Here is a 25,035-nt window from a genome sequence, read left to right on the forward strand (position 1 = left end):
TTCTCGGGTATCAAAATATCTCTATACCAAATTTCAATCAATCAATATTATAATATCAATATTATATTTATTTTGACAGACATCGTCAGTTTGATTTATTGGTGTCAATTAAAAAAAATAAAAAAGTTTAACACAAATAAGGTTTCATATATTATCTTTAATTAAGATACATATTTTAAAATAAAACCCTCCTTGATGATTCCCAATTCGACTGTAGTCTGTACTGTTATTTTACCTTAGCCTTATGTGATTTAAAAAAAAAATAAAATGCCAAATGTAAACATCTAAATGATTCACCGCATGTTCACCGCCCACTGTGTGGAGGGGACGCTTACGCTCCACGGTATTGGCCGATAACCAAAAGTGCTAGCTCGCATTACTAACCGACGGCCGTAACGCCGTGTGGCGCGATCTGGACCGGTTTTATACAGAAACGGAAAAAATTTGGAATATACAGTTTCAATTGATTGTACTTATACTACAACAAGCAACATGCCGCCAAAAACGAGTGGAAAGGCCGCCAAGAAGTCCGGAAAAGCGCAGAAGAACATCTCCAAGTCTGACAAGAAAAAGAAGAAGCACAAGAGGAAGGAGAGCTACGCCATTTACATTTACAAGGTGCTCAAGCAGGTCCACCCCGACACCGGTATCTCCTCGAAGGCCATGTCCATCATGAACTCGTTCGTGAACGACATTTTCGAGCGCATCGCCGCGGAGGCGTCCCGGCTCGCTCACTACAACAAGCGGTCGACCATCACGTCGCGAGAGGTGCAAACCTCCGTGCGGCTGCTGCTGCCCGGCGAGCTCGCCAAGCACGCGGTCAGCGAGGGCACAAAGGCTGTCACCAAGTACACGAGCTCCAAGTGAGCGGTGAGCGGTCGTCGGGACAACGGCGTGGCGTGTTCGACTTATCGAACGCCCGCTCGCTCGCGTTTTGTGTTTATTATTATTATATACTATCAAAACAACAACGGCCCTTTTCAGGGCCACAATATATTTCATGAATGAATTGTGTGTGTGTGTACACGCCAAAAATACGTTTCTCCAACACGAACAACAGCAGTGAGAAAAAAAAAACCTAAAGTTGTAATTTTGAAATTCGAATTTCGAATTATACGTTCAACAATAATTATTAACGTTGGTCATATTTTGTGGGTATGATTTATTTTATTTTATTTACAAACTAGGGCTTCGCCCGTGGTACATATTATTTCGCAATAATAAAAAGTAGCCTATGTATGTTCTTTCTCAGCGTCTAAAGATTGCCTGTGCCAAATTTCATCAAAATCGGTCCAGTAGTTTTGATGATGACAAATAAAAACAAATTCATAATAAATTATATACCATCATGATTTGGCTCGATATTTTTATACATGTTACATAATTTTTTTTCACTCACAACCATTTTATTACTTATATATTAATATAACAACGCAATGCGATTTCATGTACTATCTTTGAATCAATATTATATTTATTTTGACAGACATCGTCAGTTTGATTTATTGGTGTCAATTTAAAAAAATAAAAAAGTTTAACACAAATAAGGTTTCATATCTTTAATTAAGTTAAGATATTAAATAAAATCCTCCTTGATGATTCCCAATTCGACTGTAGTCTGTACTGTTATTTTACCTCAGCCTTATGTCAAAACGTAAATTTAATTGATATACAACAAAAAATTAATAATATTAATTATTAAATGGAGAAATAATTAAACTTGTACAGTTAATTTGAAGTTATTTTTTTTTTAATAACTGTTTAACAAATAAATGGTAGATTGATTAGTTATCGCCCGCGGCTGTGCCTGCATTGTTCAGAACGTAACAAATTATATATACTAAAAGCTTCCTCGAGATGCAGCCTATCTATTGAAATAAACCGCATCAAAATCGGTTCTCTAGTTTTAATTATACAAATTTATATAGGGAATATAGCACACACGGACAGACATTCAAACCGATTTTCTGTTATATTTATATAGTTTTGTGTTTTGCAATAGTTTTGGTAAATTAATATTTTGTACTAGATTTCCGCCCGCGGCTTCGCCCGCGTTTTCAAAGGAAAACCCGCATAGTTCCCGTTCCCGCGGGATTTCCGGGATAAAACCTACCCTATGTGTTAATCCAAGTTACCTTCTATATGTGTGCTAAATTTCATTGTAATCGGTTCAGTAGTATTTTTCCGGACGTATAGAAATTTTCCTGGTGTATGGAAATTTTCCGGACTGAGAAAATTTTTCCTAACCTAACCTAACCTAACCTAACCTAACCTCTCCTAACCTAACCTAACCTCTCCTAACCTAACCCAACCTAACCCAACCTAACCTAACCTAACCTAACCTAACCTAACCTAACCTAACCTAACCTAACCTAACCTCTCCTAACCTAACCTAACCTAACCTAACCTAACCTAACCTAACCTAACCTAACGTAACCTAACCTAACCTAACCTAACGTAACCTAACGTAACCTAACCTAACCTAACCTAACCTAACGTAACCTAACCTAACCTAACCTAACCTAACCTAACCTCTCCTAACCTAACGTAACCTAACGTAACCTAACGTAACCTAACCTAACCTAACCTAACCTAACGTAACCTAACCTCTCCTAACCTAACGTAACCTAACGTAACCTAACGTAACCTAACCTAACGTAACCTAACCTAACCTAACCTAACCTAACCTAACCTAACCTAACCTCTCCTAACCTAACCTAACCTAACCTCTCCTAACCTAACCTAACCTAACCTAACCTAACCTAACCTAACCTCTCCTAACCTAACCTAACCTAACCTAACCTAACCTAACCTAACCTAACCTAACCTAACCTAACCTAACCTAACCTAACCTAACCTAACCTAACCTAACCTAACCTAACCTAACCTAACCTAACCTAACCTAACCTAACCTAACGTAACCTAACGTAACCTAACCTAACCTAACCTATCCTTTTCCACCTTATAGAAATTTTTCCTGACGTATAGAAATTTTCCTGGCTTATATAAATGTTCCTGACTTATAGAAATTTTCCGGACTTATAAAAATTCTCCTGTCTTATAGAAATTTTCCTTTCTTATGGAATAATCAAGTTGAAGATTACTCGAGATCTCAAAAACGGCGCAACGGATTTTGATGCGGTTTATTTTAATAGATATAATTTTTAAATGTTCATAAAATTTGCAACCGAACGAGGCCGCGGCGAATTTCTAGTTAGGTATATTATGAACGTATTATGTATTTGTTGGTATTTTTTTTTTTTTTTTTTAGTGCTGTTTTGTTTTGGTATACGAAAATACCTATGTAGAGTATGAAGTAAAATAAATATAGTTTGAAAAACTAAAAAACACGCTTTCAAGTTAGATACATACCACTAAAAAGTAGAAAATAATAATTCTTTAATCTTGTAATCAAGCAATAACCAAGACATATTTTATTTTTGAACGCATTTTTATGAAACTTTGCACCTATGTAGAGTATGTATGAAGTAAAATAAAAAAGTAGAATAATTTCCATCCATTTTGGATAAGGTACATGTAAATTTAATGAATAGATCCAGTACGACCATACCATAATGACGAACATAACAATATTATGACATGGGCTGTGTATGACATTGACAATATTATGACAGTGCAGATTGCACATTGCACATTGAAGATCGTTTTTTTTTTTTTTTTTTTGTTTTCGAGTTCGAGTAGTTAATTTTGCATCAGGAATCGTGCAAATCCAACACAAAACTTTGATTATTATTATTTTATCTCTCTTTTCTCGACATACACACCGCGCGAACGGTTACTTATCGATGTCTCTCTCGCACTCGACTACGATGAATAACGAAACGGAGACGAGTGTACCTAATGTGTTTATAAAAACGGCGTCGTACCCGTTTTCGTACATACCGGATCCCTCACACCCCACTCCCCACTCCCCGCTTTCGCATCCCAATCCTTTTCCGCGCTCGGCATCGAGGCGGAGTTTCCGGTGGGCAGGCTGCGAATGTATGCTGTATACAGGCCGCCCGGGGGGAGAGTTGACACGAACGAGGTGAAACGTCTTTTCGCCTCGAGCGTGCCGACGATCGCCGCGGGTGACTGGAACAGTAAGCATTCGCACTGGCTATCCCGCCTCGATTGTTGCAACGGCAAAGCCCTTTATAACATTATCGATTATAACGACATTGTTATAGAGGGCCCTTCCGAACCTACTCATTATCCTCGTACAGACTCCCACCAAGCGGACGTCATCGACTTTACGATTCACAATGTGATCCGCCAGTCGATGACGCAAACTGTTATTGTGGACGATCTCGGCTCAGACCACCTGCCGGTATTGGTCGAGATCACCGCAAACAGTTCCGCGCTTGCCCCATCCTACTCCCGCCGCTGTGTCAATTGGGAGTTATTTGCGAATACGCTTGAGCGCTCCACGCCCTCACGCGCGGTTTCAAGCGCCGAGGACGTGGAGATATTCGCAAATGACTTGCATGAAGCACTTAAGTCCGCTCTTTCCCAGGCCACGACACTCAAACCGTCCACGTCCATACTCCCCCCTATTCCTTCTCACATTAAAGCCCTTATCCAGAGGAAGCGAGCTCTGCGACGGCAGTGGCAGCATTCGCGCTGTCCCACCCTCAAGCGGCAACTTGCTCGTTTGCGAGAGCAAGTTAGCGATGCGCTTGAGGCGAACAGGATCGAGGGCTGGCACCGTGCGATCGACTCGGCCGCCGAGGACTGGCCCTCGCTCCACAACCTCTGTCGCAGGCTTAAATCCTCAGCCGCCCCCGCGCGCCCACTCACCGATTCCGCGGGTAATTATATATACGCCCCTCAGGGTCGCGCTGACTTGTTCGCCGAACATCTGGCACAAGTTTTTCAGCCGAACCCCCTGACGCCGTCGAGCGCCGCCCACGCAGCAGTGGTGAACGAACACCTATCAGGTTTTCTAGCATCACCGATACCGCCCGCTGAGGAAGTATTCTTCACCTCCCCGTCCGCCGTCCGCCGTGCGATTTCGCGTACAAAGTTGCGCAAAGCGCCCGGTGAGGACGGCGTGACGAACGAATCCCTTCGCCACCTCCCCCGTAAAACAGTCGCGGCTTTGTCGCGGCTGTTTAACGGTATATTGCGCGCCGGTCATTTCCCTTCAGTGTGGAAAACCGGTCGCGTAATAATGATCCCCAAACCCGGCAAGAATGCCTCCTTAGCGGGCAGTTATCGACCCATCACCTTGTTGAGCACAGTCTCCAAAGTGTTCGAGTCACTACTGCTGCCTATGCTGCGTCCGTACGTGTCGCCGCGCGCTGAGCAATTCGGCTTTCGCTCGGCACACAGTACCACCCTTCAGGTATCTAGAGTATTGCACCATGTTAGCTCCGCCTTGAACAGGAATGAGAGAGCGGTCGCAATATTCCTAGATATCGAAAAGGCTTTCGACCGCGTCTGGCACGAGGGTCTTATATATAAGATCCTTACCACTACCCAATGCCCCGCGCGGCTCGTGAGGATATTGCACTCCTTCCTCACGGACCGCTCCTTTCACGTTTCCGTGTCCCCCGCCATTTCCCGAAACCACTCTGTGCAGGCGGGTGTCCCGCAGGGCAGCTGTTTATCGCCCGCGCTATACTCCGCCTACACAGATGACTTCCCCTCCCCCGCGCCAAATTCTAATCAAATCCTCGCGCTATACGCCGACGATGTAGCTTTAATCGCCGCATCGTTGAATACAACGCATGCGATGGTTAAGGCGCAACGCTGGCTTGATGAGTTGCCTGCGTATTTCGATCGTTGGCGGATATCTGTTAACGCGCGAAAGACACAGGTGATTCGGTTCGGTGGTTTGACTCCCTCCCACCAACTCACTCTGGCTGGTGAGCAGATCCCATGGTCCGATACCGTCCTTTACCTAGGTGTAACTATTGATTGCCGGCTTCGCTTTAACAGCCACGTGAAGCAGGTAATTAACAAGTGCAAAGCCGCCCACGCCATACTTCGTCCGGTGTTATACTCTGAACTCCCGCTGCGTATAAAGGTAAGCGTTTATAAAACCTACCTACGGCCGCTCCTCACGTACGCCGCGCCCGCCTGGTATGTGTATGTGTGTGAAAGCCTGCGCCGCAAAATGCGTGCGCGGCAGTCACTCGCATTACGCGCTATCGTCGGTGCGCCGAGGTATGTGAGAAACGAGCTAATACGTAGCGATCTCGGTGTAGAAACGCTGGATGAGTTTATCCTTCGTCTCTCCCAAAACATGTTCTCGCGGGCGGACGCCTCCTCTCATTCCCATCTCCGAGAGATTGCTCCGCACCGCGCCATTCCCGGGTCGCGTCGTCCGAATCCGCGCGATCTACTACCACCCCCCTCTCCTAAGGCGAACACGCCGTCCTCACCACCGGCATTGCAAACAATGCCGGCACCATACACTGCGCCTCCAGCGCCACCTACCGCCCACGCACTCTGTGCGCCCCTCACTACTCCCTCCTACCAAACCTACTCCCACGCGCAAATAGCGCAATCCTATACAACGCCCCCACCCACGCAAGCTTCGCCTGCGACGGCGCTTCCTATCGCGCCGTCTGTCGCCTCACCCTGCATAACTCCTACACAGTCGGTACACAACGTACCCAGCCAATCCACCGCCCACTCCCACGCGCAATTGGCGCCTCCTATCACACCCATCGGTTTTGTGTCGCTCCCGGGTTCCCTGTCCGTCCCCGGCTTAGACACAAGTCTAAGACGGGCTCGTAAAACCAAACACAGGTCGGTCGAGTCTTCGCAAAATGCGAAAAGGTTTAAAAAGTCGGGCACAGTCTCCTATACTGTGCCCCAATTAACAAATATTTCTTTCGTACATACCGGGTTTGGCACTCGAGCTGAGCACTCGTGCTTAGCAAGAGCGCCCTACCTGCCGTCTATTGTTCTCCGTAGAGACGGGGGACCGCTACCTGAGATTCGCCGAAAGGCAAATTCCGGGAAGTGACCCGCGCCTTTGTTGTGAACAATAGCGACCGATAAGCGACCGGTCCCACCCCGCCTGCTCAGGTAGTTTACTACCTGGTCAGTCGCGGTGCAACCGCAGCTGCACTCGCAGCGTACAACTAATTCTTGTTTCTCGACGCGCCAGTCGCGGTTTCTCCGTTGCCCACCTAACGGTGTCAAACGGGCTTCGGAGAAATTAACACCATCCGGTGGAAGTATCTGTGGGGCGCAGATACCGCACGTTTGTATAAACGGCGTACAGCCTCACCGCTTCGGGAGCTTCTCGGTGACTGTGAGTCCGGGGTCCTCTTAGTAGGCACTGCCACGGCGGGCAGGTACTCCAACTGCTCGCTAGCGCCCGGACTCGGCCGAGAACTACTCCTGACGGGTCCACGTCACGCTTTCGCAGGGGGTCACTCCAAGACCTCTGCGAACTGTTAGGTAGTGGCAACCTCACCCCGCTATCACCAGCGGGACGCACCAAACACACCACACACACATACATACGTGTAGGCACACAACCCCCCCCCCGCCCGGAAGCGGGGAGGGCCGCTAGGACGACAATTAGGAAAAATTAAAAACCGTTAGGATGTCCGATTCGTTGGAGGACCTAGATATAAAAGCCTTTATGGCTTTCTTAGTCAGGGAGAACCCGGAGGTGCTGGATGCATTTAAAGCACACAGCGCCGCCGGGGCTCAAAAACTTGCCGCGCCCGTTGCGCAACCGTTAAGGGACTCTCCTGAGTCCCCACCGCTGTCCCCAGTGGCAGTCGAAGCGGGGTTCGAAGCCCCGACCGTTATGGAGTGCGAGAGCGCTCCAGAGTCGATAGTATCGGAGGCGGAGTCCTCAAATTCGTCAGACGGCTTCGAAACCGTCACAAATAAAAAGAGACGCAAACTAAAAAATGCTGCTCCGCCCGCCAAACGGAACGCGACCGTTCGCGATTCCGCGCGCGCCGAATCTAGCCGTGCGCCCCTCGCCCCTCAGGCATCCGCCCCTCAGGCACCCGAAGGCCCGACCGCGGGCAACGCCGCGACGCGCAAACCGCCCTCCCCTCCCCCCGTCTACGTGAGGGATAAGTCCGCGTGGCTGAAGATCTCAGCCTACCTAGACAATGAAGGTATCCCCTTCAAAGCTCGTCCAACTAAGGACAACATTCGAGTTCAGTTATTAACGTCTACCCATCACAGGGTTTTCACTTCATATTTAAGAGACCAAAACATAGGCGGTCATTCGTTCCCCCTTCCGGAGGAACGCTCTTTAAGAGTCGTTATAAAAGGGATCCCCAAAGAGATCTCTGCCGATCAAGTCTTCAATGACTTGAAAGACCAAGGTTTCCCTGTGCAGGAGTGCTTCCGCATGCACAATAGAATCACTAAAGCACCATATGACATGGTCCTCGCGGTCCTAGATCGTACCCCGAAGGGTAAAGACATTTTTAAAATGCGGCATTGCTGCAAACTTTCAGGGCTCAAGGTGGAAACACCCGACTCCCACAGCTATATTAGACAGTGTCATCGCTGTCAACTTTACGGGCACTCTGCTCGTAACTGTTTCTCGCGGCCTCGCTGCGTCAAATGTTTAGGCGACCACGGCACGGAGGATTGCACGAGGTCCAAGGATTTGCCTAATGAGGATCCACCGTCCTGCGTGCTCTGTGAGACTTCGGGTCACCCCGCGAACTACCGGGGTTGCCCGAAGGCTCCCAGACACAGGGCTGGGGGTCGCCAGAAGGCGAACAAACCTCGCGGGATCGCCCGCGCCGGGGCTCAACCCCCACAACCAAAGCCGGCCTTTATACCGGCTCCACCACCCAAAACAAACGCTTGGGCGAAACCTCCGTCACTAGTGACGCAGGCCCAGCCGAGCGTGGCGGCGCCGCCTTCAGCGGCTCCCGCCATACAAGCAGCACCGAAGCCTTCAGCTGAAGTGCACTCACTAGAATTAGCCTCGCCTAACGAGTTCTTAGCAAACGTTATCTACATTAGGAATTATGTTAAAAACCTCAACCTCAACCCTGATGAGGTAAATCTAGTGGCCGAGAAATTAAGAAACGCCAAAAGCCGTGATGAGGCCATGATCACTGTATTCACCCATTGGGAGTTAATAAATAAAATCAACACAACTCCCTAATGGCTACTACAGCTAGAATTAAACCCAGAGCGATCTCCGTAGTTACTTTTAACGCGGACGGCCTTCTCAAACAGACTAACTTAGTTAGGGACTTTGTCACTAGACGGCGTGTCGATGTGCTAGTAATGCAAGAGACATTCCTTAAGCCTTTTAACCGCAATCCGCGAATCGCCAACTACATGTTGGTGCGTAACGACCGCGTAAACAGCCCCTTAGGCGGCACCCTTATATATTACAGAAGGGCCTTGCACTGCACGCCCATCGACACGCCGCCTCTAATTAACTTAGAAGCCACAGTGATCAAGGTGTCTATGACCGGTCATCAACCCGTCATAATCGCCTCGGTCTATCTCTCACCGTCAAAGGCAATCTTGGAGAGCGATCTCAGAGCCTTGCTTGCACTGGGCGACTCGGTCATTCTGGCCGGCGACCTCAACTGCAAGCACTGGAACTGGAATAGCTCCTACGAGAATGCCAATGGCAAACGACTAGACCGACTGACTGACCTACTTAACGTCACGATTGTAGGCCCCTTAGAACCGACTCATTTTCCGAAGAACACGGGACACAGACAGGACGTGCTCGATGTGGCGGTGATGCGGAACGTGACGCTACAGTTGCGCTCCGTTGAAACGTTGCACGAGCTCGACTCTGATCACAGGCCCGTGTTGTTCGAACTGGGTCCCCCCGATAGCACCACCGTAGAGTACATGACGAAGGTAGACTGGCGAAAGTTGCACGAGGCCTTACAGCCCGTCGACTCGCCAGAACTGGAGTCTGTACCTGACAAAATCGACACGGTCGTAGAGGCGCTCGACGCGGTCTCCTCGGTCACCAGCCACATTCAATCCAAGATTGAATACGCGTCCCGGCGGGTCCCCGTTGGCCTCGGCCACCGGTTGGATCTGCCCCCGGACGTACGAAGGCTGGTGGGCGATAAGAACGCGGCGACGCGCGCCTACGACCGAGCACCGACAGACGAAAACCGTAGAATACTTCGTTCCTTACAGAGAGAGGTAAGAGAACGAATTCACGAAATACGCAACGAGCGGTGGGACTCTTTACTTAGTGATCTCTCTCCCTCGCACACTGCCTACTGGCGGCTTGCGAGGACTCTCAAATCTGATGGTATTGCCGCCACGCCACCGCTCATTCGTCCTGACCAACCTCCCGCTTTTGACGATTTTGAGAAGGCCGAATGCTTAGCTGACAGTTTAGAGGAACAATGTTCCCCCAATCTCGACATGACCGACTCGACTCACATTAACGTAGTTAATCAAGAGATCGCACGTTTTACCGAAACCCCTCGTATCGATGCCGAGCCCTTGTCACCAACGACGGCCACCGAAGTAAAATCACTTATCAAGTCACTTGCCAATAGGAAGTCCCCAGGCGGAGACTCTATTCCCAATAGAGCTCTAAAAAGCCTGCCGCCCGCCCTTATCGCTCTCCTAGTAGCCACCTTTAATTGTCTCCTGGCCAATTGTACCTTCCCCGCTAAGTGGAAGGAAGCAATTGTGATCGGGATCCACAAACCGGGCAAACCCCGGAACGTGGCATCTAGTTACCGTCCCATCAGTCTCCTCAGCTCTCTGGGGAAAATCTATGAGAGAATCATCTCTAAACGCCTCTGGGACGCAGTCATTGCCAAAAAGCTGCTCCCGGACGAACAGTTCGGTTTTAGGCGAGCTCACTCATGTCCTCACCAAGTGCACCGCATCACGGAGTACATTCTCGCGGGCCTCACCCGCCTCACACCCCACAGAACGGGAGCGGTCTTCTTTGACGTAGCGAAGGCGTTCGACAAGGTCTGGCACAACGGTTTGATTTACAAACTGTACACTCTCGGCGTGCCAGACAGTCTCGTGTTCATCATACGAGACTACTTGTCTAACCGGTCCTTCCGCTACAGACTAGACGGCACGCTCTCGTCTTCACGTCCCATCCAGGCCGGAGTCCCTCAGGGCTCCGTCTTGTCGCCCCTCCTATTCGCGCTATACACTAGCGACATCCCTAAGCACGATAAAGTGCAACTATCCCTCTTCGCGGACGACACGGCACTCTACGTGTCGAGTCCATACCGCAAAAGAATAACTCCACTCCTACAATCCGCGACCGATGCACTAGGCAAATGGTTTCGCAAATGGGGTATCACTGTGAACCCCGACAAGAGCGCCGCCGTGCTCTTCAGGCGCGGCGGCCCCGAGGCCATAGATAGTGTCAAACTCTATGGCCAAGTCATTCCGTGGCAAAAGCACACCAAATTCTTAGGCGTCACTCTAGACGCACACATGTCATTTAAAGCCCACATTAAGGCAGTCCGTAAGAAAGCCAGCTATGTTCTTAGCCGGCTCTATTACCTTATAAACAGTCGCAGTAAAATGTCCCTTAGACATAAGGTGACACTTTACAAAACGGTGGTCCGTCCTATCCTCACTTATAGTAGTGTAGTTTTCGCGCATTGCGCTCCCAGCTCCATACACAAGCTCCAGACGATTCAGTCGCGGTTCATGAGAACGGCGACTGGAGCGCCCTGGTTCGTGCGTAACGTGGACCTACATAGGGACCTAGAACTCCCCACCATAGCCCAATGGATGAAGCAAGCGTCTAAGCGCTACTTCGACAAGGCTAAAAACCACCCCAACCCATTGGTGACAAAGGCCATCGCATACGTCGCGAACCCCGATCCCACTCGTCGTCGCAGGCGGCCGAGACACGTCTTGGACGACTCCGACGACGACATTACCAAAGCCAACGCACGGCTAGACTCGGCGATTGAAGCCCAACGTCGAACCAACCGCGACACCGCACACACCACAGCAGAAAGCGTACACCGTCTTCGCCGGCGAAGACGAGGTCCCTTGTTCCGCGTTCCCGCGCCCACCCGGGTGAGCGCCCGTCCGATTAGGGCCCTTCTGGCCTCCTCCACTCAAGCGACAGCTCAAGCCGAGGTTCGTGGTCCCCGTCAAGGGGGGACGCCCTTGTGCATGTCGCTACCAGGGTGAACCTTCAGTTCACCCCCGCGTCCGCGTTAAAATGTAGAAGCCCTTCTGGCTAACATTGAGAGACACCACACAAAAAAAAAAAAAAAACCGTTTTCGTATTCATTCGAAGCGCAACCACTTCTCCGTGCGGTCGTATTTGTTGTTTTATTTCTCTATAATAAATATAGTGAATTCGAATTTCGAACAAGCCCCCCGGTCACAATGGCTCGCACAAAGCAGACCGCTCGCAAGTCCACCGGTGGAAAGGCGCCGAGGAAGCAGCTCGCCACCAAAGCGGCCCGCAAGAGTGCGCCCGCAACCGGTGGCGTGAAGAAGCCCCATCGCTACAGGCCCGGCACGGTTGCTCTGCGTGAGATTCGTCGCTACCAGAAGAGCACTGAGCTACTGATCCGCAAGTTGCCGTTCCAACGTCTCGTTCGTGAGATAGCGCAGGACTTCAAGACCGACCTCCGCTTCCAGAGCTCGGCCGTCATGGCCCTGCAGGAGGCGAGCGAAGCGTACCTCGTAGGTCTATTTGAAGACACCAATCTGTGCGCTATACACGCTAAGAGAGTGACCATTATGCCAAAGGACATTCAATTGGCCCGCCGTATCCGTGGTGAACGCGCCTAAGATCCGTTTGTTGTTTGCATTGTTCGTGTCTCGTGTCGTGTCGTGTGGTGTGTGGTTTCAATATGAAATAACATAACATAACATGACATAGCACAGAGGACACGTCATCGGACATCGAATGTTAAAAAAAAAAGGCCCTTTTCAGGGCCGCACGTGATTCATTTTAATAGTAGGTACCTAACCTAACTATAAACGTTTTCCACTGTGCAGTAACGGAAACATACAACGAAATATCTAATAATATAATGATAATATTGTTATGAGAATGATAAAATGTATTAATATTATTATATTACTATTATAAACAGAAAACTTACCTACCTGATGAATTTTAGATTTTAGTAATGTAATCATTCAGTAGCCATTAACTTTAAATTCTTCTTATGAAATAGTTTTATTTAATACTAGCGGTCCGCCCCGGCTTCGCCCGTGGTACATGTTTACGTTTTCTCTACATAAAAACCATCCTCGTACTTCCAGGAATATAATAAAAAAAGAATTATCGAAATCGGTTCAGCCGTTTTCGAGTTATGCGCTTACCAACACATTTTGCGATTCATTTTTATATATAAGAAGATTATAAATGCGAAAGTTGTTGATGGATGGACGTATGTATGTATGTGTTGAACCGATTACAATGAAATTTAGCACACATAATAATAGAGAGATAATAGAGTACAAGTGAAATGATAGTGAGTGTTGTAGTTTTGCGCGCGTGGGGAAACATATCCATAATACAATAATATATAATATTGTGGAATTAATGAATCGTATGCGGCCCTGAAAAGGGCCTTTTTGTTGTTAATTTGTTTGTTTCAAAATCATCGCCGTGGTGGTCGTACGCCCATCTTTATTCGTACCAAGAATAATAATTATTAAAAGGCCGAATCGATTGCATGGAAGAATTATTGACGTACGTACGAACGGACGGACGATCTTTGAAGTAACACAATTAATTAACCGCCGAATCCGTAGAGGGTACGTCCCTGACGTTTCAGCGCGTACACGACGTCCATTGCGGTGACGGTCTTCCTCTTTGCGTGCTCGGTGTAAGTGACGGCGTCACGGATCACGTTCTCGAGGAATACCTTGAGAACGCCGCGCGTCTCTTCGTATATCAAACCGGATATACGCTTGACGCCACCCCTGCGAGCGAGACGACGGATCGCGGGCTTCGTGATACCCTGGATGTTGTCACGGAGCACCTTCCTGTGCCGCTTAGCGCCACCTTTTCCGAGCCCCTTGCCTCCTTTACCGCGGCCTGTCATATCGCCGACTGTCTTGCGTTATTCTACTCGTTTACTTGCTTACTCGCTGCGTGCCCGAAAGCTTGTGCGCTTCGCCTTCGGGGTCTTCGCTCCCACCATCACTGGTGAGGGGAAAGAGTACCGGGGCTACGCCCCCCAACTCTGGTGTCTCTCGCCTCCCGCCACTACGGGAGGGTCCCTGGGTTAACCCCACATCTGTGGGGCTGTTATTTGTTCAATTGTCGCTTGTGCGTTGTTTCTGGTGGTGTTCTATACGCAGTCCCCCGCCCAGGCAACCTGCCCACGGCGACTCGGGGTTTGCGTTTCCGCGAACCGGGCGATCCGCCCCACCGGGTGAGACCCTTAAGGGAGGCCCAGCGAGTGCGGATCAGCGACCGTGTGCGGTGGCGACGCATCCCCCTCGTCCCGGGCCAAGTCGCGCGGGTAGGGTTTCGCGTCAATCACGCTGGCTCTCCAAGGTGCTATGCTTTGGAGGTGCTCATAGTTTGATCTATCGGCTTTTTCAAAGATTTTCTTTGCTTGCTCTTTGATGATCTTTTCGAGGGGCTCCACTCCCAAGTCCCTTTCAATAGTGGAGTTGCGGACGTATCTGGGGGCGTCGACGATAACTCGCAGAGTGCGCGACTGAGCCGTCTTTATTTTCTTTTTGCTGGCCTGTGAGATGTAGCCGTACCAGACTGGAGCGGCGTACAAGATCTTGGGTTTAACGTATGTATTGTAGAGTCTCAGCTTCAGTCTGGTAGGCAAGCTGGACGTGAAAATCGGTCTCAGTCGCACAGCTGCGACCTGTGCCTGGCGAGCGGCTTTCAGGGCTTGGTGATTAAAGGCTAGGCGCCTGTCGATCTCCACCCCCAGATACGTGGCCTTGCTTGACCATGGAATCCTTGTCTCTTGGAACTCTACATTGGCCGGGTTTGGAGCACAACCCATGCAAATTGCTTGCGACTTCTTGGGATTCACTCGGAGCCTCCATCTGTCCAGCCACTCCGGCAGCTCGTCAAGCATTTTCTGCATCTTGATAGCGGCATGGTTACGGTTGAGCGATGTCGCTATGTACGCCGTGTCGTCCGCGAACAGGGATAATTGGGAGTCCGCCCTGTTCGGGATATCGTCCGTGTACACGGCGTACAAGTGCGGTGACAGGCAGCTGCCCTGTGGGACTCCGGCTTCAATCTTCCTAGTGGTGGAGAAGGCACCACCTATGCGGACCTGAAAAGCCCGGTCCTCCAGGAAGCTCCGAATGAAGTTGAGGACGTAGTGTGGACAGCTTAACTTGCTCAACTTGAATAGGAGGCCCTCGTGCCACACCTTGTCAAAGGCCTTCTCCATGTCCAAGAACACTGCAACTGCCGCTTCCTTTTTGTTTTTGGCTGCTACGAGGGAATGAATGACTCTGGACAGTTGCAGTGTTGTGCTGTGTTCTGTCCGGAACCCAAATTGCTCCTCTCTTGGTGTGAAGTGTGGTGAGAACCGTCGCAAAACCAGTCGTTCGAGCACCTTGGACATGGAGGGCAGTAGAGATATGGGCCTGTACCCATCGGGCCTTGTTTGGTCCTTTCCCTGCTTGGGGAGCATCACAACAACGGCAGTCTTCCACATCAGGGGGACATGGCCCAGCCTAAGGCACCCGTTATATACGCGGCAGAGCGCCGCAACCGCTCTTCGGTGCAAGTTTCTTAGGGCCAGGTTGGGTATGGAGTCATTCCCCGGCGCTTTCTTTGGCTTCAAGTCTCTGATGGCCTTTTTTAGCTCCCCTGGGGACACCGCCTTGATTTCCTCCCGAGGGCGCGGTCCGGCGAATACTTCTTGGAGCGTGACCTCAACCGCTCTGGCGTGCGCTCTGTCCACTGTTGGGAATGGTCTAAAGGTGCTGGCGAGGTGGTCAGCCAGCAGCTCCGCCCTTTGTGTCGGGTCGTAAATAAGACCGCTCTCCGTCCTCAGTGGTAGGGTAGGGACGGCTTCGCTCGTGAGTGCCTTGCAAATTCCATACAGGGCTTCATCGTTGTCCACCGCTGCGTCCATCTTTTCCTCCCATTCAGCTGTCCTCTGTTTTCTAAGCAGTTCTTTCATTTCTTCGTCCAGTCGGTTTAGTCGACTACGGAGCGTTGGGCACCTGGTTTTTTGCCATTCTTTCCTGAGTCTGCGCTTCTCTTGTATCCTGGTTTCCAGGTGTCTTGGTAGTGGCTGTCGCTGTCGGTCTCGGAAGCTCGGTTCAGATGAGGTGTTTTTCAGAGCCTCTTGAATGTTCGAAGTAATGTCCCAGACATACTTGTCAATGTCCTCTCTACTTCTTATCGGTCCTGCTGTGATACCGGCTGTCTTTTCTGTGAAGGCCTCCCAGTTAGTTTTTCCCCTTCTGGGGGTTGGTGGAATGGTTGTCGGGGGAGCTGTGGTGGTTACCACAACTGGGTGATGGTCTGACCCCAGATTGTCCTCCAGGACCTCTTGTGTGAGCCCACCAGCAAAGGCCCGGGTGACTGCGAAGTCTATGGTACTCGGCATATGTGTATGCGTGTCCGGGTAATGTGTTGGCACACCCGGGCTGTGGATGATGGCACCAATGTGGTTTAGGGTGGCCGAAAGTCGTATGCCAGCGGTGTTGGTATTCGGTCCACCCCATTCCATATTTTGGGCATTCCAGTCTCCCATGGCTATTGTGGGGACGTCTTGTTGGGGAGTGAAGATCGCCTCCATGTCGCCTCTGATGACTGCGGCGCCTCCTCCCGGTCGGTAGATGCTGAAGATCCTAGTAGCCGATCCCCGGATTTCGACCTCAATCCCCAGGGCGTTTATAGCTTCCAGTGTGTAGGGGGCTAAGACTTGGTGGATTATCGTTCTCTTGACAAGGACGGCTAGTCCACGGTATGCTCTTCCTGCCTGGTCCACCTGGTCCTCTCTGTACATGTGGTATCCTGGGAACCTAAGCTTATCCCTTGCCGCCATATGGGTCTCCGAAATCAGGGCGATATTGATTCTGTATTCATGTAGGACCTGCTTTAGCAGCGCGGCCTTCTGCCGCAGGCCCCTAGCGTTCCAGTAGAGAATTCTTAGACTATCCATTATGGAGCTCTAAAATTTTGGACAGTCCTTGGACGACCGCCGTCACAGGGCTCTCGTCATTGAGTACAGCGTTCAGTACATCTATCATGATCTTGACCAGCACGGCCACCTCTTCCTTCTGCCGGGGCGAATCGTGGCGCGCCTGACGTGGGATTCTTCTTGTATTTTCGGGCGGTTGCTCGTCCTTGGCTGCTGTTGCCGCTCGACTGTCCGGTTGGGCGGTTGTTGGCTCCTCATTGGGCGGCTGTGTCTGCTTCTTCTTCTTCTTTGGCTTCTTCTTTTTGCCTTGTGTGGCCGCCGCTGCCGCTTTAGGCATGTTGGCCACGGCCATCAATGAGGCACCCGTCTGTTCGCCCAGCGGGACGGGTTCTACGGTCGTCGGGGCGGGGGGGTCCTTGAGTTTCCCCTTCGGCGGTCTCGTCGTGGCCGTGGGACCGGCCTTCTTGTTCCTTGCCTCACGTTTAAACACAGGGCAGGAGGCATTGTTAGCCGGGTGCGGCCCTCCGCAGTTTGCGCATGTCGCCGGCATGTCTTTAGGGCGGCTGCACTCTTTCGCCGCGTGCGCCTCCCCGCATCTTACGCACGCAATTTGACGGTGGCAATTGTGTGATGAGTGACGAAACTTTTGGCACCGGTGGCATTGCGCCGGCCCCTTCTTCGCTCGCCAGGCTTCAATCTTGACCCCCGGCATACACAACATTTCATTAATGTTGTATATGGCCGGGGTGGTGTCCGCTTCTCTTTTGATGGAGGCGAAAAATATGCAGCCGGGCCGACCCTTTCTCGCCCTTATTGGGCGTGCATACTCCGCCGTGTGTCCTAGTTCCCTGAGAGCCTCGACTATTTCCTCTGGGAGCGTCTGGCTTGGGAGGCCGCGTATTGCGACCTTAAGGTTTCTTTCTTGTGGCGGCGTGTACGCGTGCCACGCGATACCTTCGAGCCCATCCAAGTAGCTTTGGATGACTCGGAATTCATCGCCATCCTCAGGCATAAATCGGATGCCCTTCCCGTATGGGCGGGCGCTGGGATTCCTTCCTAGTATCTGCTTCAATCTTCGGAAGTGGGCCGACCAGTCGGGGAGCTCATCCACTACTATTGGCGGATACTTTTCCTTCTTGGCGGCAACGGCGGAGGTGCCCTGTGCTACAGGCGGTGGCTGATCTCCCGCGGGGGGTGGGGAGGATCCCGCGGCCGTCGCGTATGTCCGCACCTCTGGGTTGAGTCTTTTCCTAGGTCTCGCGTTTTCCGCTTCATGTTCGTCGCTTGCGGAGCGGGGGCGCCGCAAGGGGGTATCCATGGGAGGGAGGGGGGTGCTCCTCGCCTCTTCGATCACAGCCTTCTCCTCTTCAGGTATCGGCTGCGCCATCATCTTCTGAATTTGCTTTTTACGCTCGCTGAGGCAGGCGGCCATCGCGGCGTGCATCTCTTCTGAGAGGGCTCCCAGCTCAAAGAGGCGGCTTGTGAGGATCATGTCCTTCTCTAAGCGGGCGCGTGGGGATAGGGTTTCGCCGGTGTTTTTCGCCGAAGTAGCCTGCGGAATCTTGGGGGGCTCTGGTTCCTCTTCGTCGGAGCTTCCATCGTCCTCCATAGAATCGCTCTTTGTTGAGTGGCTCTCCGCTCGGTCAACCGCGGTTTCAGTGCCTCTGTGGCTTTCCGCTCGGTAAACCGAGGTTTTGGTATCTATGCGGCTCTCCGTTCGGTCAACCTGCATCTCAGTATCGGTAACATGAACGCTAGGTGGCGCTTCGGTGCCGCGGCTCTCCTGTCGGTAAACCCGCGGGTTCGTTGTTTGCCCGCTAGGTGGCGCTTGGCTAGTCCTCGCCAGTCTTGGGTCGCGATTGCGCGGCTCCATTTCAACGATACGAATTTCATAAATTCTTGACTGTTGATATGTGGTTTGGCCCTAAAAAGGGCCTTTGGTTTGGATACACTCTTCCGCGAAGAGCTTTGGGAGCGATCCACACGGTTCTAGGAGGGGGATCTACAGCCCCTCCTCCTCACGTTTCCCGGTGAGACCCGCTTGTGGGAGGCCGGGAAATGTGAGGAGGCGAGAATAAATCTTCCCTCCGGAATCTAATGTGAAGGCTTCCAACTCCTGGCGGTTACGACGAAAAATTTTGCAGCAACAAAATCCTCGGTAACCTCAGTCGTGTGCGTGAACCCGTGTGTGCTAGACGTCGACTCAGCGAATCCTGCGCTTCGCGCCATTTCATGTCGACTTTTATACACACACATTATACACGCGTTTCGGTCGGCTCGCCCTCGACGAGCGACGGAGACGGATAGATATATCGTGCATATCGAGGGACTGCGTTAATAATCTTTGAATAATAATAATAATAAATAACTCAATCACAATAATTGACAACATTTCATTTTTTAATCGCATATTTTAAGAGAAATTAAATAAAAAAAAAAAACGATAAATGTGATGATGACGTCATACATACGGAGGAATAAAAAATAAAAATACTATCACATTTACACTAGACATTAACAGGGTAGGTATGGCATGTGTCAAATTTCATATTAATGTAATTTTTGTGAATTATTATATAAATAAGTAGCTTGAAATTTTTTGAAATGTATATAATATATCGTCATTACTTAATTAACTTACTTGTGTTGTTATCATTATCCTTCTAATATTATAAATGTTACTATTTCACGCAAATATTACTGAACTGATTACAATGAACTTGGATTAACACATAGGATAGGTTTTATCCTGTTGAAAAAATAAATAAAAGTCGACACAGCAAATTAAATAAGTAATTATTATTAACCAACTCTCTATCTATAAATATAGATCCCTCGTAGTTATTAAGTATAGTAGAGCCATTTTAAAATAGGCAACATTTGACAGTTCAACAAAATTCAACAACGTAACCTAGTAACGACGACATAGAATAACAAGATATTTCGTTTTGTTAGAACTGCACATTTGCTTAACTTTTTTCAATTACGACTACATAATATTAATTATAATAATAATGACCGATAAAAGTAATTTTTTTTAAGATTTCATTTTATTTTACTGATAAACCATTCTAAACATAATAAATACCAGAGACGTTACTCTAAAAATCGAAATCTGACATCTAGAATCGAATGCTTCACTTTAATCGATGTTTACTGCGCTCAGGTGCATTACGAAGATTTAAGGAATCTACAACGGTACGACAATATAATAATTCATCAAAACATGGATACGTCATTGTCGCTATTGAATTAATCGTAATTGCAGTTGATGATGATGATATATATAAGTAACTTAATGATTAGGTAAATAATAAACTATTAATTAACTACCTACATTCGTGTTATTATCGATTCGTCATAATATTGTTACTACTCCTCTGTCTATTATTTAGGTATTGCTTATTATGCGTTATTATGCGACGATATTAAGTTAACACAATAATAATATTATAATAAATACGCAATTGTGAATCGTAGTCTCGTTCTCGCGCGGCCTATATAATATTTTGACAATATTAAAACGTGCGGGCGTTGCGGTGTGGTGTGCGTACTATGTACCTACTAGCTGTTAGTACCTGTGACTGTGAATATAATATTGTGACAAATATGTGACATTTATTTATAATATTGTCATTTCGTTATTGTGGCACATTCGTATTGTTATTATTTTTGTATTTAAAGGACGTTAAACATATTCGACCGATCGCCGAACTGTGTGTGTAGCCGGCCGCGCGGTCGTCGTTTGCGTTATGCTGTTCTACAACAGGTCACATTCATCCCCCTAAAAACCATCGCAAACATATTATATGGCGATTACGAATAGTTTCACCTTAACGTCTGTATATCAGTGTATTGAGAGAGCCTTTTTCGAAACGACAATCGGTTTAATTACAGGTGAAATGATAATTTTAAAGTTGACACCGCGCACGCGGATAGCCCTTGGCAAAATTTAAACGTCCATCGCTATCGATGCGCTCCTCGAGCGTCGCGCGGGCTTGCACACTACGAGGGCCGATCTCAAAAGGGACGAGAAACATGTGAAACGTATACTTTTAAACGTTAATTTCACGTAAAATATACGTTCGAACGGAGGCATGTTAGTGAAAAGTTTCAAGCGCGACCGCGAGAAAACGTATCTCGATTGCACGGTTCCCCGTGAGGTAAACCGTCCATTCGATTCCTACACTAGCGACACCGTACGTCGAATACAGTGAAACCTACTAAGTACTACTTATTTAGACTAATTATTATTACATACTATTGTCGACGTAAAGTTGAATTTTAATTAACAAAAATGGCAGACACCGCAGTCGAAACTGAAACTCCGGCGCCAGCGTCGACGCCCGCGAAGAAAGCGCCCAAAGCAGCAGCAGCAGCAGCAGCAGCGGCGTCGGGAGGAGCCAAGAAAGCGGCCAAAGCAAGATTGGCGCACCCGAAGACGTCGGAAATGGTGAACACTGCTATCAGCGATCTCAAAGAGCGTAGCGGCTCTTCCCTGCAGGCGATCAAGAAGTACATATCGGCCACGTACAAGGTGGACGCGGATAAACTGGCGCCGTTCATTAGGAGATATCTCAAGGGCGCCGTCGAATCCGGCACGCTCGTTCAGACGAAGGGCAAGGGCGCATCTGGCTCGTTCAAACTGGAGTCAAAGTCCTCCGCGGCCAAGAAGAAGACCTCTCCGTCGAGCGGAGCCGCCGGCAAGGGCTCCGGAGCGGCGGCGGCCGTCAAGGTGCGCAAATCTGGCGGCGGTGGCAAGGCGCAAGCGGCCGCCAAAAAGACGGCCGTCAACGCAGGCAGCAGGTCCAAGAAGGCGGCGGCAGCCGCCGCCGCAGCAGCGGCCGCAGACTCGTCGTCCTCGCCGTCCAAGTCGAAAGCGTCAGCGGTGAAAGACAAGAAAGTAGCTGCAGGCAGAAAGAAGCCCGCCGCGGCCGCCAAGAAGGCGCCGGCTGCGGGCAAGGCGGCCGCAAAACCCGCCGCAGCAGCGTCGGCCGCCGCGCCGAAGGCTAAGAGGAGTGCCAAACCGCCGACGAAGAAGCCGAAGGCACCGAAACCGAAGAAAGCGGCAACGCCAAAATCCAAAGCGGCCACCGCCAAGAAAGCCTCGGCCGCGTCCAAGAAGTGAACGTGTGGTGTGCGTGCAATCGATCAATCGCAAGCGCAAGCGCAACCTAATTCGACTTCGAGGAAGGTTAAGGTTGGAACTGGTTATGCAGTGCAGCGGCGACGGCGAGTGCATCGGGCACAAGTCTCAGCAAAATAGATACATATTATATATTATCTATCGCCAAAAAGCCCTTCTCAGGGCTAACATATATTTTCGAATGCGCACTCACTACGAACGTTAACGTTTCCTTCCAATTTGCGAGGACGAACAAGCAACTTGTAGGTACCTACACAATAAAACTACAATTATTACAATTTTACAAATTACATAATAGTTATGTAACATCATAATATATTATAGTAGCAACTAGCAACATGCATGCACAATATAATAACAACAAGAAAATCAAATCTACTACTAACTAATCTACAGCTTTACGTTAGGTTAGGTTTAGGTTTAGGTTTAGGTTTAGGTTAGGTTAGGTTAGGTTAGGTTTCTTAAAAAAAAACTACACAGAAATAGGAGCCCCGCGAAGCGGGGCTCCGTCGACGCGCAATGAAATAAGGAATAAATAAAAAAAAACATCAAAATATACCTACGTAATACGTACGGTAAACACACACGTTACTTTTTACCTTCAACTTGCAAAATAAAATATTATGTAACTATTCATCGCACACTGCAACACGCTACCACACAGACAGACACAGACACAGACACAGACACAGCACAGACACCGCCCGCCCGCCCCACACCAGCGCACGCCGCCCGACCGACCGCCCGCCCGACGCCCGACTCCCGATAGTACATTTTACCGAAACTTACTAAATACCTACTCTCTAAAATCTATACATACCTACTGCTATGAATAATTATTATTAATACCTAATTATTGATGGTTGTCTAGACAACACAGTCTGTTTCTGTCACCTGACAAGTTACTTTAAAAACAATCAACTAATCGTTATTATTATGAGTAACTAGCGGTCCGCCCCGGCTTCGCCCGTGGTAGGTACATATTTACGTTTTCTCTACATAAAAACCATCCTCGTACTTCAAGGAATATAATAAAAAAAAAAAAGAATTATCGAAATCGGTTCAGCCGTTCCCGAGTTATGCGCTTACCAACACATTTTGCGATTCATTTTTATATAATATGAGTAATAATAATATTTGGGGATGCTGTACACCGAATCAAAAAAAAAAATAATATTAATTAAAAGATGCTTAAATATTGTTTGTGTGTGAAATGCGAAAAAAAAAATTAACATTTTGTAAATAAATAAAATATTATATTGTACATAACAATATATTATTATTATTTGACACGGTCGTGTTCACTGCGCATCGCTCGTCGTTTGTGTTCGCTCGCATTTCACGGCGTCATGCCCACCGCAATCACTAGGACGCGTAGCCGTACACGGTACAATATATATTAAATCCGATGGTAATGTTTAAAAAAAACATACTTTAGTGATCGGCGCGTATCGTTGTACGTATCAGTTTTTCGTTTATTATACTGTCAAAGAAGAAAACCGTAAATAATGTCTGGACGCGGTAAAGGCGGTAAAGTGAAGGGGAAGGCAAAGTCACGTTCCAACCGTGCCGGTCTGCAGTTCCCCGTCGGCCGTATTCACAGATTGCTCAGGAAGGGCAATTACGCGGAGCGCGTGGGCGCCGGTGCCCCGGTCTACCTGGCGGCCGTGATGGAGTACCTGGCGGCTGAAGTTCTCGAGTTGGCCGGCAACGCGGCGCGCGACAACAAGAAGACTAGAATTATTCCGAGACATCTGCAATTGGCCATACGTAACGACGAAGAGCTGAACAAGCTCCTCTCCGGCGTGACCATAGCACAGGGCGGTGTATTGCCTAACATTCAGGCTGTGCTGCTGCCCAAGAAGACGGAGAAGAAGGCCTAATTGGATTGCATTGCATTGCATTGCATTTACCAATAACGATACAATTACATATTTTTATGTATGTTCATCATAATATTATTATGAATTGTTCAAAAGGCCCTTTTCAGGGCCGCAATATATGTCTTGACAACAACGATAGATAGAGTTTCTAGCAGCCTAAACTCTCATCTCTTCAGTGATCGTTTACCATTTGACACGTACACCAGAACATGAATAATATTAATCTATGTACAATAAACTAGCTGCGCTCCGCGGTTTCACCCGCATTTAATATTATATTATAATATAGCCTTTAACCCTAGAACCGTACCCGTATTAAAAAAAGTAACATTCATTTGAGTCTTTTTAATTTAATTTATAATGGCATTTTTGTATTTGATCAGTAGTTCCTGAGATTAGCGCGTTCAAACAAACAAACAAACTCTTCAGCTTTATAATATTAGGATATATTATGTAGATAAGAATTATACATAATAATTATTATAGATGTTTAATTGTTTAGTTTATAATAAACCCCTTCTTGTTGAACGCATCAAAATCCGTTCCGTTTCATTTTATGTTTGTTTGTAATATATATTATAATAACTAGCTGTGCCCCGCGGTTTCACCCGCATTGCTCCGCTCCTATTGGTCTTAGCGTGATTATATTATATTATAGCCTATAGCCTTCCTCGATAAATGGGCTATCTAACACCGAAATAATTTCTGAAATTCGATTAGTAGTTCCTGAGATTAGCGTGTTCAAATAAACAAACAAACTCTTCAGCTTTATAATATGATTGTTTTCCTATCCTGAAGATTAAGATAAATTATGTAAATTGAATCTTACTATTGTGACAAATATCTGCTCGATGTACGTATTCGAAGCTGATACTGGACTATTTCTCCTTTCTGCAGAGGACAATACCTATATTGTGTTTTCTAGATGATTGCGCAAGTCACTTCGTTTTCGTCAAGCGGGAAACTTGGA

At 48.4% G+C, this 25,035-nt stretch overlaps 5 protein-coding genes across 5 annotated transcripts; 4 read left to right on the forward strand and 1 right to left on the reverse strand.

The window, feature by feature from the left end:
* The first annotated feature begins 462 nt into the window (after positions 1-462).
* Positions 463-1,352, forward strand: LOC149895897 (histone H2B). The gene has a single exon (XM_090118128.1). It carries the CDS (start codon positions 493-495, stop codon positions 865-867), a length of 375 nt encoding a protein of 124 aa, XP_089974254.1. The 5' UTR covers positions 463-492; the 3' UTR covers positions 868-1,352.
* Positions 1,353-12,231: 10,879 nt separating this feature from the next.
* LOC149895898 (histone H3) lies at positions 12,232-13,027 on the forward strand. Its single transcript, XM_090118035.1, has one exon. The coding sequence runs from the start codon at positions 12,319-12,321 to the stop codon at positions 12,727-12,729; it is 411 nt and encodes a 136-aa protein (XP_089974161.1). The 5' UTR covers positions 12,232-12,318; the 3' UTR covers positions 12,730-13,027.
* Positions 13,028-13,435: 408 nt separating this feature from the next.
* Positions 13,436-14,624, reverse strand: LOC149895899 (histone H4). The gene has a single exon (XM_090118104.1). The coding sequence runs from the start codon at positions 13,995-13,997 to the stop codon at positions 13,686-13,688; it is 312 nt and encodes a 103-aa protein (XP_089974230.1). The 5' UTR covers positions 13,998-14,624; the 3' UTR covers positions 13,436-13,685.
* A 6,645-nt stretch (positions 14,625-21,269) lies between these two features.
* Positions 21,270-22,191, forward strand: LOC149895900 (uncharacterized). Its single transcript, XM_090118058.1, has one exon. The coding sequence runs from the start codon at positions 21,334-21,336 to the stop codon at positions 22,162-22,164; it is 831 nt and encodes a 276-aa protein (XP_089974184.1). The 5' UTR covers positions 21,270-21,333; the 3' UTR covers positions 22,165-22,191.
* A 1,356-nt stretch (positions 22,192-23,547) lies between these two features.
* On the forward strand, positions 23,548-24,399 carry LOC149895901 (histone H2A). The gene has a single exon (XM_090117765.1). It carries the CDS (start codon positions 23,691-23,693, stop codon positions 24,063-24,065), a length of 375 nt encoding a protein of 124 aa, XP_089973891.1. The 5' UTR covers positions 23,548-23,690; the 3' UTR covers positions 24,066-24,399.
* Positions 24,400-25,035: the final 636 nt, after the last annotated feature.

Source organism: Colias eurytheme, chromosome 29, assembly GCF_061535395.1.
Source record: "Colias eurytheme isolate Ceu_HAF_F1 chromosome 29, ilColEury1 Martin Lab GWU primary, whole genome shotgun sequence".
In the NCBI taxonomy this organism is placed as follows: domain Eukaryota; kingdom Metazoa; phylum Arthropoda; class Insecta; order Lepidoptera; family Pieridae; genus Colias; species Colias eurytheme.

Coding starts and splice junctions, on each gene's coding strand:
- LOC149895897 (XM_090118128.1), top strand. CDS start 493: ATGCCGCCAAAAACGAGTGGAAAGGCCGCCAAGAAGTCCGGAAAAGCG.
- LOC149895898 (XM_090118035.1), top strand. CDS start 12,319: ATGGCTCGCACAAAGCAGACCGCTCGCAAGTCCACCGGTGGAAAGGCG.
- LOC149895899 (XM_090118104.1), bottom strand. CDS start 13,997: ATGACAGGCCGCGGTAAAGGAGGCAAGGGGCTCGGAAAAGGTGGCGCT.
- LOC149895900 (XM_090118058.1), top strand. CDS start 21,334: ATGGCAGACACCGCAGTCGAAACTGAAACTCCGGCGCCAGCGTCGACG.
- LOC149895901 (XM_090117765.1), top strand. CDS start 23,691: ATGTCTGGACGCGGTAAAGGCGGTAAAGTGAAGGGGAAGGCAAAGTCA.